Source organism: Cryptomeria japonica, chromosome 3 (assembly GCF_030272615.1).
Source record: "Cryptomeria japonica chromosome 3, Sugi_1.0, whole genome shotgun sequence".
Taxonomy (NCBI): Eukaryota; Viridiplantae; Streptophyta; class Pinopsida; order Cupressales; family Cupressaceae; genus Cryptomeria; species Cryptomeria japonica.
In genome coordinates this window covers 586,918,888-586,940,038 of record NC_081407.1, presented here as the reverse complement: position 1 = coordinate 586,940,038, position 21,151 = coordinate 586,918,888, and the positions used below count along the sequence as shown (strand labels likewise).

General features: G+C 38.1%; 1 protein-coding gene across 3 annotated transcripts in view; it reads left to right on the top strand.

Moving 5' to 3' along the window:
- Positions 1–21,151, top strand: part of LOC131042656 (uncharacterized) — a 278,257-nt gene that overhangs the window by 31,969 nt on the left and 225,137 nt on the right. For 2 of the 3 annotated variants that reach the window (XR_009105286.2, XM_057975977.2), the window contains exons 2-3: positions 615–974; positions 19,362–19,494. Coding sequence is in view for 2 of the 3 variants with exons in the window: in XM_057975977.2 (XP_057831960.2) it covers positions 615–974; positions 19,362–19,494 (493 nt within the window). In the remaining variant the exon portion in view is untranslated. The remainder of the gene's footprint in view (positions 1–614; positions 975–19,361; positions 19,495–21,151) is intronic. The other variant, XM_057975978.2, reaches the window with a different exon arrangement.

Genomic DNA, 21,151 nt, shown 5'->3' with positions numbered 1-21,151 from the left:
AGCTGCTTGAAAGCCCTTGCTATCTGCATTACCTTTTACTCTTTTCCTTCTGTTCAGTATATATGTTTTATTTACCATGAAAGATGCTTGACCCAATGATCTAGAGTGCACTGAAACTGTACACTAATTGTTGGAGATAATAAAGCTGAAATGTTTAGAATCTTAGATGACAAGATAGATAACTAGATGCAAAATTAAAGTAGTGCTTCTAGAAAAAATAGAAGTCATTTTTATCTAGGGAGAAGCTTTCTAAAGTATGGGACCTGTGCTTCGCCAACGCATGGGAGTAGAATTCATGCAATTCTCATCCGGAACATAAAATCATTGGAGAAATTTGTGGCATGTTATTATTCCTGGAACAGGTCTTCTGCCATCATTCTCTTTATCTACCGTCTATAGTTGTAATCAGGTAACACTAATATTATGGGCGAGTATGACTCAGTATTCATGGATTTTCAATCAGCAGAGTTTCAATGCAGTCTATATTTGCTAATATTAATTCATCATGTTCATTTTTTGCAATTCTACTTATTAATTTATTTCTGTTTGGCTGTAGAGGACTCTTATTTTCATTACTGTCATTTTCTCCTAATCTGATTAAAATGCTTAATCAGATACATTGCATTCACTCTGCTGAATCTGAAGATGGTGGAAGCAAATCTATATATTCATTGAAGGACTATGAGATTGTGGAGAAAGCTCTTAGAAGATTAACGTCCATCCAATTACAACAGATTCCTTGGACCACTCTTGCTGTGATTCGTCAATTTTCCAATTCATCTTTAAACAATGAATGGCACCCGGCCTTATCAATTCATTTATCTGATGATGAGGTCAAGAAGCTTCTCGCATCCTTACCGAAAAAATTGAAGAAAGAACTTTTGCCATTTCAAATGGATGGGGTGAGGTTTGGGTTACGGAGAGGTGGGAGGTGCCTTATAGCAGATGAAATGGGTGTTGGCAAAACTTTACAGGTCTGTCTTTCCTTATATTTGTCTCTTTTTAGTCAGGAAGCACATTATTTTTGGTGTCATTAAAACAGTGTTTTCTTTTAGCTTTGCAAAATAACTCCAAAAGTATGGCTAGATATGTTCTTTTCTAATTATTAAATTTTGGAGTCAATAGGGGCCCACTCCCATGCAAATATCAGATTACTCATGAAATCTATAAAAATAACACACAAATGAACAGAATAAATTGACATTGGAAAAGAGACAAGCGTCCTGATATAAACAATGTAATGAAAGAAAAGTGCTAAGATGAAAAACTGCAACAAAAAAAAATCCCAGTTCCAAAAACTCAAAAGACATAAAACAAACTGATCACCAGAAACTTAAAATGGACCATGTGCAGCATCTATATCATACCCATGATCATTCGCTTTGTGAACACCTGGCTCAAGGAAATCATGCTTAATGGCCCAAAACATACTCCTCTTAGAGACAAATGGCATGGCAAAGTGACTTGACACCAGCTGAAGCTAGGGGAAAAGCAAAGGGCAATCCAAGGCCACCCCAGCCTCCCTGTCATGCCCTAAATCAAATTAGCTTTGAGAAATTGAAAAGTTGCATTTTAGCCCTAGGGTTTATCACCAGGTGAATGCCATTGTAGAGTGGAGGGTTTTGGCATGGCAATCTGATTGCAGATCAATAGGGTGCCTGTTGAGCGTTCACATCTGCACCCAAGTACTCAAATGACAGGCCCAATCAACACCAGTTGGAGACATTGTTAGAAGGTTAGGTAGCTAGTATATTTAGGCCACAAAATTGTTCAAGTTTTTGAGAAGCAATTAAAGGTCCTTCATACACCCAGCGTCCGGTAAAATCATAGTATTTATAGCTTCATTTAAGGGCAATATCTGAGGGTTTCATACTCTGATCATCATCTGAGTTGATGCAAACTGGAAGGTCATTCTTGAGCTTAACCTAATCATCTGGTGGTAGCCGTTGGTGGACATTTAGGGTGCTAATACCTGAGGGCTTCACGCCTCAGGACTGCTTGTTATTTCACACACTCATATAAATTTCTTGCATAATAGCCGTTATAAGCTGCATATTGTTCCATTAAATTGAATAAGCAACATATTGAGTTTGATCTCTATTGTATATCGTTTTTTTGAATTCAATTTTTGTTTGGATAATATTACTCATGCATCCTTGGCACAGATTGATGTTTAATGAATCATTTTAAATCTATTTATTATTTGGAATACTGATCTGAATCTGTTTTGATCAATTTATAAAAAACTTGGGTTATTTGAGTAGCCAACAAAGCTAACATCAGCAGCAGGTCATATATTATAATTTCTCTCTGTGCATTTGGTGTAACTATAGATCCTAGGGAAGGGGATCTTATAGTGATATTAGAGCCACTTTTTTCTGGCAGCCTATGGGTGTGTGTGGTGTAGATTTATGCAAAAAAGTAATCGGGGAATCAGGTACTCGCGAAGTGAAAAGAGAAAGGAAGAGGCCAAGGGTGATAGGAGGAGATTTACCTCCAAGAGGTCATTAGGAATGATAACGGAGAGCTGGCAAGATAATTTCAGTCCATCATGTGGGAGTCTATGGCAGAGATTGTGAGGACTTTGAAAGAAATGAATCAACATTGGAGTGTTGGGAGATCTATTCCAAATGGTGTTGAAGTAAGTCACTCAGTCTATGGTGGGGCTTCAATCAGTCGATGAACTAAAATATTTAGAGTTAAATTTTTGCAAAGAGAGGAAGATGATCCATTTGAGGAAGATCAACAAGTTCCACCAAGACTGGATCTGCAAATTATCATGTTGAATACGATGCCCTAAACCCAACTACCCGTCATGACATGTCATTCATGGAGTATGATATGAAAGAAAGGATTGATCATTGTAGGGGAAGAATATATTAGGATCAACCAAGGAGATATACAACGACTGGGAAACATCGCTATACCCACCTGTTGACGTGTATTTTGTACACTATCAAACACAGAATAAAATACCCAAGGGTACCTTATCCTCTCTTGAGTAAAGCCTCTGAATGCTGAAGATATCGCTAAAAAGGATCAATCAGGGTGACTTCAAGGTTCTTCGTTGTAGGATCTCTATGTGTGGATAAGCACCAGTGGTCGTTGTAAATGCTGTTTCTTCAAGGGGCCTTACGTTTTCGATCTGCAGGAACAGGATTTTCCTAAAGCTAACAGGTTCTCAAAAAAGATCAAAAGATAGGGTTTGCAAGAGATGAATTCTAATCTAATCCTAAGAATGACTCAATGTAGGCTAGACTTGGTAAGATTCTACCAATTTCAGTATTGCCAAAGAATTACAACTCCACTGAAATTGATGCGATCTTCTAAGGTGATTAGTAGTTTTCAAATCATCAAGAATTATAGATGCTACCATAAAGATACATATCAATAGTTCAATAATGATTGAAGGTTCAAGCAATCTAAATATCTCTAGTTGACCACGCAAGGCGTCCTTACAATCAGTAAGAAGCTAGTGGTTTGGAACATGAATCTCACCAAAGATCAAGCACAACACTTAGTCCTTCAAACTTAAATACTACTTCGACTGAGAATGATTCAAGAAAGTAAACAACCATGAAGATAGCCACAAGAATTGCAATAAAACACCATAACTTCAATATTTTATTGATCTCAAAGCCAAAATAGACAACAATTGTTTGAAATTCTTTCTTCACTACTCAATCTTGCTACAAAATAACTTTCTTCTCTCCAAAAGCTCTAACTATCTATCTCCTTAATATCTAATCTCTAATCTTCTAATTTCTAATGACAAAATGAAAATGAGTGAGGGTATATATAGCATCCTCAATTACAATGAACGACCCAGATCAAAAGAAGATCAATGGTTGAGATTTTGACACCTAAACCCTAATTAGGGTTTGTTACAAAAAGTTCCCTTTTTAGATGAACATTATTAAATGCATAGCCAAATATTTAATTGGCACAAAAGTCGAGGAAACATAGACCAATGATAATTAAGATGCCACATCATTCTATAACAACCTTTCTTCTAGAATCTTATTCCCTTTCCAATGTTCTTTCTTAGCATATGCAACGAATCTGGACACAATTCCTTCAATCTCAGCAATAGGAATCTCGGGGATATTCTTCATGCGCTCCTCAAAGTGGATAACCTGATCAAAGGCAGTGAGAAGGGCAGCTTCCCATCCAGGTTCGAGTTCTTTGATCCTCTCAATCAGGAGCATAGTAGTGAACATTAGATCCCGTTGCTCATTTGTGATGACATTCTCATTTTTGCAAAAGATGACTTTGACTCTCTCTTCCAACTCTTGGAGGTCCACATCCGTCTCAACTTCGATCCTCCTGCCAAGAATGGTACATAACACTTCAAACACCTTATCCTGAATTGGATGGATGACACCCTCAACTTGATTGCATTTGGTGCTGATGTCCTCGAAAAGAACCTCCTTCATCTGGAGTAGAGTTGATCACTGAAGTAGGTTATGAGCTCCTCCATCCATTATCTTTTCTTGTGCTAGGATTTTCTTTGGTGTTTGCCTGATTACTTGCAGAACAGGAATGATAACATCTCTAGTGTGAGCGAAAGCAGCTACAGTTATCATTAGATTGTGGACGATCTCAAGGACTTGGATAGCTCGGTGGATTGTTTTCATCATTCTTGTTGTAAATTCAACAACTACCGTGTGGGATTTGTCAATCCAAGAGCTCATAAGCTGAACCAAGCTCTTGACTCTTTCTGCCTCGCCAACTGATTCGAGGGGAAGTGCCTGCACAGGAGATACTACCGGATCCTGACGTCCCAAGGGCTGATTGAGATGGGTAAAGTAGCCTTTCCAAGCATCGACTTCTCTCTCAAGCTTTCTATTCTTTTCCATTTCTTCTTTAAGCTTGTCCTTAAGTGCTTCGAATGAATCGGTTGCCTTATCCAGTGCCTATTCAGTAGTGAGGGGACCAAGCTCAAATGTTTCTACATCATACTCATCTGCAAGGATTTCACCTTCACATTTGTCCACTACTGGCGTAGCTATCTGCAATTTCTTGGATCCTGTCTCATCTCTGATCACCTTGGACATCTTGGTGGCCTTCTTCCTCTCCGTTACTTCTTGAGAATTTCCTATAAGGCTCTCTAAGTCAATTACATCATCTTCATCTTCAATCACAATCACCCTTGTCAGTCTCTCCTTCAACCAATCCGGAATGGCAGATCTCGTCTCTCTTGTATTTCTTTAGGCAATGGTTCATCTTCTTGGAGAGGAGATGTCGCTTCATCATCATTCTTCTCCTCATGTAGCTCATCAACTTGGGGAGATTGACTTGATGAATGCTGAGGTGTCTGCCCCTTTCCGGGTTTATCATTCTGTACCATGGACTCCATAGATTCATCAACCTCAGGCACCGTCTTCTCTTGTCCTTCAGCTTGACTTGCCTTCTTTCCATGTCGAGAAGATGTGCCTGATGAGCGATCTCGATTGGCCTCTTGCTTCTTCTTGGAAGGTTCTCTTTTCTCAGGTCTTTCTTTCCTCTTTGCGCCTCTAGGATGAGAATTGTCTTCACTTACGCTCGCTCCTCCTCCTTCTGGTCCTTCCTCCGAAGTAAAAGTCATTGGTATGTTCTGCTCTCTTAGCTTTTGATGTTGTACATCCACCCATCTTCGAGTACATGACAAAACTGGAGCCATCAAAGCCCTCAAGTCCAAAACCTCAGGTTCATTCCAATCTATCTTCACATCTTTGTCTTCTCTGTCATAAGATGATTGGAGATGTCTGCCGCTATCCTGTGCTTGATCTGCTACCCTATAAACTTTGCATTTTCTGATAAGATCTAAGGGCAGCCTGGAATGCATCTTTCTTTTAACCTCCAAATCACTTGAGAGATTCATCCAAAAGTCCTCTACCTGAAATTCGTGTTTGTACCTCTTACCAACTGTCTCTTCCATATAACCGTGAGGATCAAAATTCTCCCTCGAGGCAAAGAATGTGAATGAATATAAAGCCAATTCCTTCTCTGCATCATCCAAGGCTTGAGTATTAGGACATACCTCAACTGAATTCCCCAATATGATGGGCACGGGAATTCTATTTCCATGCTTGTGTCTGAATGCCTTTGCATAAGCTGCTAACTGTCTAGTCACCTCAAGTAGCACTATCCTGTCTGTCGGATACCTCGGCAACATGTAGGGAGGTAAAGGACACCCATGAACTCTGATATATGTAAACTTTTGAAACTGGATGAACCATGCACCATACTTCTTCACCAGTTCTTGTGCATCCAGAGATAGTCGATTATGGATCCCACCTTGCAATATCCTAGTGATGTTCATCGTGAAGGTGTCATTGACTAACTTGTAGTCACCTCTAGGTGGATGATGCAAATGATCATAAGAGTCACAAACTCTCATCTCTCCGGGTCCTCTTCCAATCACTCCTCTGTGAGGTAGCCCAGCATATTCGAAACGCCTGATCAGGGCATATATGACATATGAGCTCATGTGGAATGATCTAGTAGGCTTTAGTCTTCTCAACTGCACATCCAGACAATGGCTAATAATTCTAGCCCAATGAATCGTTCCTTTTCCTTGGACTATCACTTGGATGAAGTAGAACATCCATTTCTCGAAATAGAAGGCTTGAGGAGCCCCTGTAACTCGATTGAGCAAAGTTATCAAATCTCTGTACTCCTCCTAGAAGTCGATCCTATGTGGTGTGTTGGGAATCTTTCTCAGACGAGGACGACTTTTGAGCAACCAATTCTTATTGATGAGATTCAGGCAAGTGTCGGGATCATCCTCATACATTGACCTGGCTCCTTCTAGGCTTTTGTAAATCATATGTTTATGTTCTGGAAGATGGAGAGCCTCACTTATAGCCTCTTCTGACAGGTAAGCCAAAGTGTTTCCTTCCTTGGATACGATCGATCTTGATTGTGAGTCATAATGGCGGGCACACTCGATCATTAGCTCATGACACTGGACTGTTGGAGGGAAACCGGCTGCCTTGATGATGCCACTTTCAATTATCTTCTTTGCGACAGGCGATGGCTTGCCAATGTAAGGGACCTCTCGAAACTTCTTCACACTGAAGTTTCCCAAGTTGGTATCTCCGATATTGCTCCACTTGGACACGATCCTGGTCTCCAATTCTTCGTTCTTCTGATCTTCCTTCATGAGAGCTGGACGACTAGTAGATGCTCCTGCCTTTGGAGTCGCCATCTTGACACCTACACAACATTTCATAATTAGTAATATATCTTGAAGCGTAGAAATATAGAGTAGAAAAGAAGATTTAGGATTTTAATTAGGAAACTTCATGATAAATCTTGAGTTATCATTTCCTAATTAACTACGTCAAACTTAGAATTTTCAAAACAAAGCTCAAAATTCAAATCTTCAACAATGGTGTTAAGGTGATTACGCCATACCTCCTCTTGAGTACTAATTCTAAGAAATGATGCAAAAATAGGTGAATTTTGCTAGGCAAAATGTAGATCAAAGCTCTCCCTTGAATAGAATGCGCCTCCTTTAGTCTTCACAAGAATCAACTCCACCTCCTTCTAGTCTCCAACACTTGAGATAAATTCGCTCCAAATAGACCAGATTTCGCACCTCCTTCTTGCTCTCCAAATTCGCACTTGAAGCAATGAGTGAATGATTTGAATGATGAAAAAACACCTCCAATATATAGAGCGCTTACCACCTTGCTCCCCCTAGGCCGACTTGGCAAAATAGGCTTAAAAAAATAAATAAATTTGCAAAAAGGAGACCTTAGGCGCTCCATATTTAATTTTAATTTCATAAAAATTAATTTTAAATGCCTTTACAATAAAAATTCGATTTTTTAAGGCTCAAAATTTATTTATTAAATGCCAATACGTCTTTTATTAAATGCCAATTTAATTTAATTTTTCAAATGCTTCGAAGTTAACAATTTTGGCATTTAATACAATTTGGAGGATATTAATGCTCAAATATGGTAAAAATAAAGAATGCCACTAACTTCGCCCTGGACCCTTGGCAAGGGTCAGGAGCGAACTTTCAATTTAGGTCTTGCATTCCTCATTTTTCTTGTCCAAGACTTCATTTAGGCATTTAAATGGCATTTCTTATTGAAGTTTTGAATTTAATTTCACTTGATCTCTAGGAGGAAAGTGCTATTAGGATTTTTTCGCCCTGGACCCTTAAAGAGGGTCAGGAGCGATTTTTCACTTTTGCTCTCAATCCTTCATCCTTTTATTTGCCAATTCTCCTTGTGGGATAAGCGATGATCTCCTTCACTCGTTCCATGCATGCTTAATTTGCTTTTGCAAGGCAAAATAGGTGCTCCAAAGATTTTCGCTTTGGGCCTCTAGTGAGGGACAGGGGCGACTTTTGTATTTTAGCCTAGGATTATCAAGTTTTGAAGTCAAATCTTTGTTCACCACGCTTTAGAAGACCTTTTCCACCTTTGCACAACCTTGCCTTAGCGTAATCTTGGAGGGAAGTTGTTGGTTTTGTAAAAATCGCCCTGGACCTTCAGTGAGGGTCAGGAGCGAATTTGAGTCTTTTGCACAAATTCTTGATCATTCCAACTTCAAATTACTCTTAAGGCGTAGAACATCATTCTCCACTCCCTTTTGAGTCTTGGAAACAAAAATATCATCTCGAAATGCAAGGAAAGTGGGCATACGGGAATTTTCGCCCTGGACCCTTGGAGAGGGTCAGGAGCAATTTTCCCCATTGTCATCAAAATTTGTAATCTTAGGATCTCAATTCCACCTCAAGGCATTTCAAACATCGTTTCAAACTTGTGTGAAGGCTTAGCTTCATTTAATTTTGGAGGAAAAGGTTGGATATTAGGTTTTTTGCCCTGGGCCTTCAGTGAAGGTCAGGAGCGATTTTGCAAATTCAAGTTTATCCATCTTTCGCTAGCCCTCCAAATTATCTTCAACGGTCAAAACACACCCTTCCTCACTCATTCAAGCAAGATTTTGTCTTAATTCTTCAAAGAAAGGAGAGAAACTTAGAAATTGGCCCTGGACCTTTAGAGAGGGTCAGGAGCGACTTTGCAAACCTGGCTTGATTGCCTCCTTGTTGATCGTCCAAATTATATTCAATGGGTAAAACACACTTGCCTTTATCTATTCCAATTGTAAAAATCACTTTGACTTTGCAAAAAATTGTGCCATTTGAAAATTTCGCTCTGGACCTTCAGAGAGGGTCAGGAGCAAAATTTGCCTTCTAGACCAAAATGCCTCACCTTTCATCATGAAATGTCTTTGCTAGGGAAGATTTCATCTTGTTTCACGCTATGAATAAAAGTTCATGTCCAAGAAAGGTCTAAAAATGTGCATATAAAGAATTTCGCTCTGGACCTTTAGAGAGGGTCATGAGCGAAATTACCCTTCTTGGGCAAAACTCCATCATTTCATTATCTTCAATCAAGTCTGGATGCTTCATCATGCTCATTTTGTCTTCCACCACGCCTTTGATATCTCAATTTGACCAAACAAGGTCAGGAATGACTCTAATAAGTTTTTTCGCCTTGGACCCTCGGCAAGGGACAGGAGCGAATTTGATGATTCCAATAAGATCCTTCATCATCTCAAGTTAAAACTCCTTCAGGCGGGTGGAGAAAGTCATTTGTTTTCCATTCATGTTCAACACTTTGTCCTCTTTCACTGCCAGATGAGGGAAATCAAAATTTCGCCCTGGGCCCTCAGCAAGGGACAGGAGCGATTTTTCCCTTAGCCTTCAAAATTCACCATTTTTCATGCCTTCAAATCTTCAGAAGCATCAAACCACGTCCAATCATCCCTCCTGGAGACCCTGCACAAACAATTTAGAAAAGTCAGTGACAAATATGCCTTAGATAACATTTTCGCCCTGGACCCTGAGAGAGGGTCAGGAGCGATTTCACCCTTTCTGGCTAAATTATTCAAAATTTAAGTCTCCAATCACTTCACAAGGCAGAGTTAGGTCATTCTCAAGGCTAGGAACCAGTTAGCAAGCCTTCTCAAAACAAGAATTTGCACTCAGGATGAATTTCGCCCTAGACCCTTAGCAAGGGTCAGGAGCGATTTTTGTGTTTCAGGCATCATCTTACTTCAAAAAATTGATCAAAACTCACCTATGCAAAAACACACAATTTCACCTTCAAAATGCTAACACTTAGTCAAAACTGGATTTTACCCTGAAAACCCTCAATCTAGACTTAGCCTGAGACCTATCTGACTCTCCTGATAGGCTTACCTCATTTCAACAATCTCAATCCTTCGGAGGACGCTTAACAACTTTCAAAATTTGACTGGACTCAGCTTGAATAACATCCAAAAGAAACCCCTAAGGTTTAGCCCTAGCCCAGACAGACAACTCACTCACCCAAAACCCTAAAAGCAGAGAGAAGAACAGGCAAAACAAAAGCGAAAAAAAGGGGGGGTCCCCATTGTAATGGGGCGATGCGTGAAATGGTCACAACACCACCTATGATGGCTCCAATGGGCTCACAACTAGAGCTTGGATGTAGAAATCAGATACCTATTTCTCCTTAAACTGCATGTATGAGGAAGCAATTAGCTTTTCAACACTTTACGTAGAGGATGTGGCTCGTGAGTGATAGTATTGTTTTGACGTCTTCACACATCGGCTCATTGCAAATGGGGACTCCTACTTTTTTCTCTTTGCATAAGGTTTTAGGTCGTCTTAGCTTGGTAAGTCTAGTAGCTATTAGCCTTTGCTTGTGAGAGGTGATGAGTCTTGTTAAGTTAGCTATGAGGTTGTGTTGCCAACCTTTTTCAGGTGGTTAAAGTTGCTATTGTTGTCGGGTGGTGTGGAGTGGCTAGAGGAACAAGATGTCATTGCGAGTTCATGATTGAATACGTAGGGACAAACTTGCTCGTAGTTCCATTAGGAACTTCAACCGTAGCACCAAGGGTCTTGAATTTCAACATACACTACATTGAACCAAGGAGGTAAAATCATCAAAATTTGACTAAGTCAAGTCTCAATCCCCTTTGAACATGTATAGAGATGTGCATTGAAGCCCTCAAAATCTGACCTGCCTATCTTGTGCAAGCTGAGTTAAAATACCGACCTAGTTATGCATTCAATGCCTACATTTCCGACCTATTGGTGTATGAAAAGGGGAAATTTGACTCCGACTTGTGCAAATGGAGCCCTAAATACCGCCACACCAAGATTGAACTAGGCAAGAATCAATTATGCAAACAAGCATCAAAAGACCACCATCCTTGTGCAAATGAGGCATAGAAGGCTGCCTAGGCAAGATAGAGTTTCTACAAATGAAAGGTTCTCCACTACCTTGCTTAGGTGCAATATGGTGATCAAAATTTGATGAAACTAACTTGCTTGTGCAAATGGATGATCAATGCTCAAAATTTTGTGCAATTGAGAAGGGAAAGGCCGCTAAATTCATGTTGTGCAAATGACCATGTTAACACCCGCTCTACCTTGATGTGATAAAGTATCCAACAATCGATCAAACAAATGTTCTTGTGCAAATGAAGCACAAAAGGCCAATTTGCCTAGGAGAAATGAAGTGATCAAAATTTGATCAATCAAATCTGCTGGTGCAGATGAGCACCTCAAGGCCCATTTGTCAATGCAAATGAGCACCCAAATGCTGCCCAAACCAAGTTAGTGTAGATGAACTACAAAATTCTGACCAAGACCATGTTGTGCAAGTGAAGAGGAGAAAGCCGAAGCTTGTTTTGTGCAAATGAACATTGTTGATGCGACGGAAATCGTCCTTCTCTTTCGGGTCAACATAGAATAGAATGTTGAGTATCCTATCCTCTCTTGAATAAGGAAATCCCTAATGCTATTCTGGATGATCAAAGGGGGTAACCTCAAGGTTCCAAATGTCAGGTCTTGACTGTGGGATAACTCAGCGGTTTGATGTGTTTTGCTGGTAACACAAGGGGGCTTACATTTACAACAAGCTGGCTTGCATCTGGCGATGCTTTGAATCTTAGATTGGGAAAATAAATAACAAAAGAGATAGGGTTTAGGGGGCCTAAGGACAATGATGGTAACAATTAGTGCTACGGGTAGATAGATTTCCTTAAACTAACTCCTGCTTCGCCAGAGATATACTCACAACTTCATTGGGATAGTGCAAGCTCCAAGGGAATGAAGGATTTTTAGACAGGAGGTACTCATTTAAGCACCCAAATTTGGCGCAGTCTAAGACAAATACCTACAGTTGAACTAAGCACAATAATAAGATTCAGACTAACCATACACGGTGACCTACAATTAGTAGGTCCCCAATGGTATGAACTCGAAATCTCATTAAATACCCCCCACACTTCACCATTAAAACCACTAAACTCAACCATGCAAACAATTAAGGATAAAACAACAAAATACCATGCTTCAATGTTCCATTTATTTGTTGTAACTTCCATTACAACAATTTCTTACAGCAGTTCTATTGTACTCCTAATTTGCTAACTGTTAACTTCTAAAATCTAACTATCTAACCTCTAGGATATAACTCTTTTCAAAAGAGAGGCATTGACCTTTTATAGATTTAACATTTTAGATCAAGGGCCAGGATTGACTGCATGCAATGGCTGCATGTTGTCCTTATTTTTGAAGTTTCAAAAATGAGGCAACCCTTATAAATGTTTACTAAAAATGTGTCGTTTTTGTCTCTAAAGCACATTTTACAAGGTGCAACACTCATATTTGCTAATGTCCAATCATTAAGGGGTGTGTTTGCCATTGTTGTCCAAGTTTTGGTTAGTTTTGGCTTTCATTTCCTAGTTTTCCATGCAATTTCGGGTTTTAGGTCAGTCATTGCAAAGTTGTCTTTACTTTTTATTGGGTTTCTAAACCCCGATTACAAGTTAGTTTGTTTTTATAAAGTATATTTAACTTGCAATCGGGTTTTTAGGATCCGATTACAAGTTCACTTTATAAAAGAAAAGAGACACTTTGGTCACTTGCAATCGGGTTCTAGAAACCCGACTGCAAGAATGTTGGGGTTATTTTCTTTTGCAAAGTTTAAATAACTTGCAATCGGGTCTCTAGAACGCGATTGCAAGCCCTTCATGTTCCACCATTGGCATTGCAATCGGGCCTTGTACGTTTTGCGTCATGATCTTCCCATTCATCGTTTTATTTTGCAAAGTATGAACACTTGTAATCGGGTCCTCAAGACTGGATTACAAGCTTATTCGCTAAGTGCAATGTGTTCTTATTGTTGAATTTAGTCTTTTAGATTAATACAATACTCAGAAAATAGAAATTTATCTTAATTTCCAGATTAATATTGATTGCTGTTAGTGTTAGGATTTTCTAGAATTAAGCAAAAGTAGAGAAATGAACAGAATGAACTCACAACACACAAGTACCCTGGGAAAACCTCCTAGGAGGAAAAACCCAACAAGAAAGATCCTCAGATCTGATTATGTATTAAGCATAATGTTCTGATTACAACACTTATCTCTGATTGCTGTCCAAACAACAAGTTGCCAAGGTGATGTAGAATGATGCCCTAGCTGTAGATGACCAAGACACCAATCAGCAGAAGATGACTTTAACAGGCTGAAGCAGCATATAACCAAATGTTCTTGCAGTTCACCAAGGAGTAGATTCGCCAAGTGTAGGAGGGCAGATCGCATTTAGGAGCAGAGCAGATCGCATTTGCTGATGTGTGTGAGATATGAATTGATTTACTTCATCTTGAAGGACACACATATATATCTTCCTCTTGATGGTAGACCTCTAGGTCGGCTAGAAATAATTATATTTTATTTATTAATTATTTTCCTTAACACGTTTCATGAGAGGCACATCAAGTGGTGTGAGATATAGGGTCGGCCCTATTGGAGGGTGGCGTGTGAGAAAGGGCCCAGCACTAAAGGGCGGATTCCAATGTTGCCTTAGGCAATTGGAATCCGCTCTTCACCCTAATTTAAACTAACACTTACTTGTAATCGGGATTTGAGGACTCGATTACAAGTGTTCATTATTATCTCTTCCTCATCTTTTGCCTTTAATTTTCGGGTTTCATGAGTACAATTGCAAGTTCATTCTTTAACACATAGTTGTGTTCACTTGTAGTCGGGTTTCAGAGACCCGATTCCAAGTGATTTCAAAACTTTCATAATGCTGTTCACTTGCACATAATCTCCCAAAATCCGTTCTTCAAAGGCAAACTATCAAGTTTTTTCCATTTGTTTGCAAGTACCTCTCGCTTGCAATCGGGTCTTGTGAAGACCCGATTGCAAATATAAGTAATGGAGTCTTTCCATTTATGCCCACCATTTTCTTATTGCAAGCTCATCCCTTCCATTTATTTGCAGTCGATTACCAATAATGCCTATTGATGCTATTTCCTCTTTATTATGCCCTCATGTTTAATTTCGGGTTTCGAAAGGGTGATTGCAATTTCATTATCCATGTCTTTCATTACTTGCAGTCGGGTCTCTGAGACTCGATTGCAAGTGATTTCAAAAGTTTCAAAACATTGCTTGCCTCCACAAAATTCCCATGTTCTAAAGACAGATTATGAAGGCTTTCCCACAAGATTGCAAGCTTATACCTAATCAAAATGCTTACTTGCAATTGGGTCTTCATGACCCGATTACAAGTGGAAGTGTAAAAGTTTTTCCATACATTGCACTCGCATTCAGTCCTCCAAAACCCGAAGTTGGTCCAAAATGCACTCGAAAACACTTGAAAATGAGTCTCTAGGATCCAATTACAAGTGCAAACTTGTATATTCCCATTACACATATGAAGTTGCATGTTTGTTCTCCACAATTGCAAATCAAGGCTCTTGTTTTTCCACACATATAATGTAGTCTTTAAAACCCGAAATTCACTTGTGAGCCTGTTTTTGCATCAATTTATCCCTTCCCTTGTTAGTCTTGTTTGCACACACGATCTATAAAACCAACAAATCAAGGCATGGGCATTGTTTTATAACAATTTCATCTTGAATAAGGTGTTATGGGTTCTTCATCAATGAACAAAGGAAGAATAGATACAATAGTAATTCATGGGGTAGCCCAAGGGTCAATAATCCTCATGAAGTCATCTATAAATAGAAGACATCCAGTGACAAAGTGAATCAAGCATAGAGAAAGAACACAATGAAGAGAAGATTTTCTCTCTTGAAGAAATGTTACTACCCCAAGCATGTGATAGGGTTGAAGTTCGCTGGTCAAGGACACAAAGACTATCAAGGGTGCAAGTTCTTGTTTCGGTTCAAGATCCCATTCCCAAACTTGAGTACTTCAATCACAGAGTGTCTTATAATAGCATGAAGATCAAACAAAGGATGATGTAGATAGAGTCGTTTCTCTAAACACTTAGTTTCAATTATGCATTTGTAATTTCATTTTGACAAATTACATGTAATGTCAGAAATTGTAATAGCAAGAGATCATCTCACTTGCAAAGTTGTAACTTGTAATTGCATGTAAGCAAATTACTAGTCGAAAGACAATAGGACTGTAATTTGAATGTTATAGTTAGTTAGTTAGTTGTGGAATACGTCTCAGTTGGTTAGACTTCTCCCACATTTTGCTCTCGGACCCTCTCTTATATATAGACGAGGTTGCTCTTTGTAATGATAGTCTTTTGGCAATGCAACAAAATTCTGTTGGTTTGTGTGTGCACTCTAAGACTTTGAGCTTAGGTGTAAATCAAATTGCTTTCAATAAAAGAAGCAAGTTGTGTTCAGACTTTGTGCCAATTCAAGTTGTTATGTGATGATATTTTTTGGAACTGATTGTGATTTTTTTTCTATTGTTTAAGAGGGATTTAAATTCAATCTTGCAGACTTTGAGCTGCTAATTGTATTTAGAGTTATAAGTTTTTTTTTCTAGACTTGGTCTTGTAGACTTTGAGTTGCTTATCACGTTTGGAGCTAGTGTAGAAAGCTCAAGTAAGGAGATAACTTGTAAACTTTCTGCTGCTTTTATTTTTAAGACTTGTGCATGTAAGGTGAAGTGCATCATATAGATAGACTTTGAGCTGCTGTGTGTTGTACACTGTTATCATTTTGAGAAGGTTTATAAGACAGTAGAAGTGCTGAAGACTTTGTGCTTTCATTTCTATTTTCGTGTTCCAGGGAAGTGACAAAAGTCTTTGTGCTTTCATGTAAACTTTGCTTCCCTTTATGTTCTAAAAATCATACAAAAAGTTTCATTTTTGTATTTACCGTTGTTGTTGTAACTTCTTTTCTGAAATAATAGAAAGAATATCGTCCGTTCTGAAGAAAGAGAATAAGATGTTATCCCACCCAAATTAGTCTAGTATTAGTAGTAGTAGAGGGGGAGCCTTCCCTAAATTAGGAGAGTTTTATACTCACAGACTGTGGCTGAAACCACAATTTTGCACATCTTCGCAGGTGTACAAAATTTTCAACCAACAAGACTGACAATGGATGTTGCACCCATGGCCCATTGGTGACATCTAAAAATAGTAGTATCTCATTAAAAATAGAAAGTTGGCTCTGAGCCCCTGAAATGCCACAAATGGACCCCCTGCAAGATCTACCAATCCCTACTTGTGTTCCCTATCCACTATATTAGCCTACGGGAATCACTGCTAATTGGCTAATGTTGGCATTATACACTCAGATGAGAATGGTAGATGTTGTCATTGATGGCAACTAAGTGGCAACAAGGTTCAACATGGTTCACAGGTTATACCGACAATAGACCTCACCTACCGACACCGGCTAATACAACAAGGTTTATTCACACCGACATCCAGTTTACACCGGCAGCAGATTATACTGGCAGTCTAAGACGACTTGGCAATAATATTGTTTGTAATGTAAATTATATTTGTATGGCCAACATGATGTATTGTAAAGACTCATATATGTATGAGATCTTGTAGGTCATTTGGTAAGTAGTTGTATGCGAAGTAGGTAATGAAATGTGTGTATGTAAGCGGTATATGTAATAAGATAGGGATATGATACCGGATAGTTTTATATGCACTTTGATGTATTTATTTTGAGAGCGAATAAGAAGCAGAGCAGAGCGAAGACTATTCTGTGAAAGCAGAATCATTTACCGGCAAGGTTTTTGGTAGAGGTATCAGACAAAGCTTAAACCGGTACTGATTCCAGCATTACAAATGCTATTTTGAAGCAGTACATTGTTATTGGATTTAACCATCCATTTGTGTAGTCAGTGGGACTCCATTTTTGTTGTTGAGCAGTGAGCTCTAGGTAGTTGGCCTTCCTGCATGTGCAGGCCCCTATTGTACTAAGTAATATTTATTCATATTGGCCAGTGAGTAAATATTGTGGGTCACAAATCCCACCGAGGTTTTTCCCCTACCCGGGTTTCCTTGCCAAAAATTTCTGTGTTATGGTGTGTATTGATGTTGATTCTTTTGCTTCTCTTTACTGCATTATCATTTATTTAACGGTATATTAATTTCAGTTATAAAGTTGCAAATAAGTTTAAATCTTTCTTCTACCGGTCAGACACTGATTCACCCCCCCCCCCCCCCCCCCCCCCTCAGTGTCTTTGGGATTAACCAAATATCTAACAACTAATCCTAAAAATAGAAAGTGCGTAGGAAGGGGACATTACTATGAAGCCGACTAATCCCCCTTGTTCAACAAAGTGTGATGCAGTTGTAAAGAAAGTCATGACATGCTTATTCAGTAGAGTGTAAGTACTAAGCATCCACTTATTTGGTGGGTCAACATAGAGGGAACTTCCACTTATTTTGTTGGAAAACTAAATACAAATGTAACACTTTGTTTAGTGGGGTAAGTAAATATATCACTGAGCATTGATCAAACCCATTGGTTGTACAACCATTTAGTGTTTACAATATAAAATGCATACAAATGAAAGCTCTTCTAACCTTCCGAAGTACTACAAGGTTAGTTGATATGCATTATAAACATTGTATAAGAGGAATGGTTGACGATTCAAAGTGCTGAGAATAATGTCAAAATAATGCCAAATATGATGAACAAACCACCCAATGTGAAATGATAGACTTAATGTGAATGGTGAGGTATAAGTTGGTGCATGACTGATGCTGCTAAGTTGATAAACAGACTGAAACATGCTGGTGAAGGTCTGGAAACTCTGTAAAGAAGCACACTAACACACCCAACACATCCAGACCGCATCCCACTGAAAGCACTTCGATAAAAGTCCCTGTACACACCAAATTCACTTTAAATGTTGTCAAACAAGCTGATAATATAAATCAGTTCTGCATTTCTAAAATGCTGTTAATGGTAGTACATCCCCCATTTGGAAATGCCAATGGGTTGTCAGGCTATCCCCATGATGTCCCTCACCGGGCTAGTCATTTCAATAAGAAAGTCCTTTCACCTTTTTTGGAAATTTTTAAAACTGTAAGAGATTAGCAACTTGGTGTGTCGTCCTTTTCTTCATGTTTAAAGACAGATTATTGAATGCCAAGGGTGGGCAATCAAGTTTGTCATGCTCTTGAACTTCATTGCCCACCAAGATCAACTATTAACCTTGATTATAATCTTATCTGGATTTTTCAATTTGTAATGGATTTCTATTTTGTGTGCCTATGATCATTGATGTTTTAAATTTCAAATAGTTGCATTTTTTCATTTATTGAATTTTATATATGATTTGGCAATTGAGGCTTTGTATTGTTCACTTAACAATGATCATTGATCGTTTGTTTGTGTTGTGTTTGCAATTCTTTATTGTATGTTTTTTTCACTGTAAGATGACTTACACTACTTTAGTTTAGTTTGTTTCTATTCTAATCAATATGACATTAATATTTATATTGTAACTAATATGTAATTATTAGATCTTAACCTGGTAAATCGTAGTGTTTGTAAACTTAGGCCTGATTTAATAATCGGACAGTTTAAGAAATTTGATAAGAAAATATAGCATGCATTTGTAATCACTAAAAACTTGACTAGGCTTGACATATCTTCTTTCTTAGAAGAATACTGATGGCATAAGTGCTGTTTTCTATTTTCATTGGCAAACACGGCCAGAGAGTTTATTGGAATAAATGCTTGAGTTGGAAACTTTTTATAAATAAAACTGCAAAATTTTTCTTTGGAGAATGTTTATATAGACATTCTGGATTCCAAGCAGTTGCTTTTCATTTCTTGACAAACTGAAGCCTGGATAATCTACTATGGTAGGCGGGAGAATTGTAATTTAAAAGAATATATTTTGCATTTTTTTCTTTATTTACATTGCTTAAAAAACCTTGTATTGTTACATGGAATGCAAACAAGCTTGTTCTTTTTTGTTATATTCAGAAAGTTTCCCTGTTCTCATGTGTGATTACTTTCTGCTGGTTACAATCTAAAATATGAGAGAAATGACTAGTTGCTGAAGGCTGGATTCTGGTTTGATGATTTGGTGTTCTCTTATCCCAGGCAATTGCTATAGCATCCTGTTACATGCATGAAGGTCCAGTACTTGTTGTGTGCCCAGCAAGTATGCGTTGTACATGGGCTGAGGAATTGGAGCGGTGGCTTCCTTCTTGCTGTCCTGCTGATGTTCATCTTGGTATTTCATGGATTAAAAAAATTAAGCATTTTAGATGCAGGTCTAGAGGAATATAAGTTTGATAACATTTTCGTAACCATAGAATATAATGTTTGAAGTCATATAATGTGTTAGAGAACTAGGACTTCAATGATGATACCATAATTACAAAAAGAATAGTTTGTAGCTCTTCCACATAATTTTTCAATTTGAAACAAATGACTTTTTGTTTGAAATCTCCAGTTGAAAAGAAAACAGTGTCTAACAGTGCTAACATCTAAACGTGCCTCTTCCTGTTGGTGGGATGATGTTTATGAGCTAACGAAGGCTACACAAATAAATGTGAAGCAAAAGCATTCGGCAATTCACACTGTAATGTGTTAATAGGAAAGTATAATGTTGCACACAAATTTAGATAGCTGTGTTGTATTGTATTCTAGTTTGTACTCTTATTTTCTTCTGAAATTGCGAAAATTCTACAAATGATTTCATTATTGGAATGTATAATGAGTGTTGATTCTGTATTCCAGTTTTATTAGAAAATTCATTTCATTATATTCAAGGTGATTTTTGAGAAAACAACATTCTAATTGGATGCTTATGCTGGATAGGACATTTATGATTTTACTATTCATACTTATTATTATTTTTAAATGATAATGAAAACTAACATATAGAGCTTCTTGAAGGATGACAATTTATACTTTATTTGCGCTTAAAACCCATTAGAAGTGTATAGATGCCGTGTTTGTTTCCTGCCAAAACTGTTAGTAATGTATACATTATTGGGCAGTCAAGTTATAGGCTCTCAGGAACATGCTAGTCAAGAATCATCATAGAACACAAAGAATGCTTGATGGAAATCATTACCAATCTGCTCATTTCAATTGGTCGGGAGAATATCTTCACATATAAGCTTCTCATGAACCTATCATACTTTATATGGTCTAGATCCATATTGTGTGATTGTTTAATGATTTCCACATTGCATAGCTGGATATATATCTCATTTTGTTTGGGGATTTTGTTGTCATCACAAAAAAGAGATGCTATTGCCAAAGTGAGGTGTAAGAAATATTTTTGGTGTTGACCTTCTCTTGCTATAGTAGCCCAATGGAAAGTAATTTGTGTTGCCTTTCCAAGGAAAAAGTTATTTTAAAATCTTCAAGAGGTAGGACAAAAAAAATCTTCAGGAAATACATTAATATCGATTCCTACGGCTAACATGAAAACTCAGCGAGATGTTGAAGAGTATCATCTCTTGCAACTTTGTAATGAAACATGCAACCTGTTTAGCCTATTTAATTCGTGTAGGCTAATTTTGGGTTTAATCAAGGAATAAATCAATTAATTAAATAAGGTTGTCCAGTACAACAAATTTTAGGGGTCACTTTAATCAATTTGATACAGTGACTTAGGTGAATTTAAAGTGAAATATTAAAAGACACTTTATAAAGGTGCCTTAATGAAATATTTCAAGTAGAAATTTGAAAAGCGCTTTGAGAATGTTCTAAGGTAAATATAGAAAAGAGGGATTAGTAGTTCATTTGCTCATGCTTGTTTATTTTTGCTATAGGGGATTTGGAGCTTCTTGGAGCAAAACCCTAGGATGAAAACCCTAAGGGAAACCGGTTTTGGTGGTGAGATATTTTCTCTAGCTGATTACAGGTGGAATCGC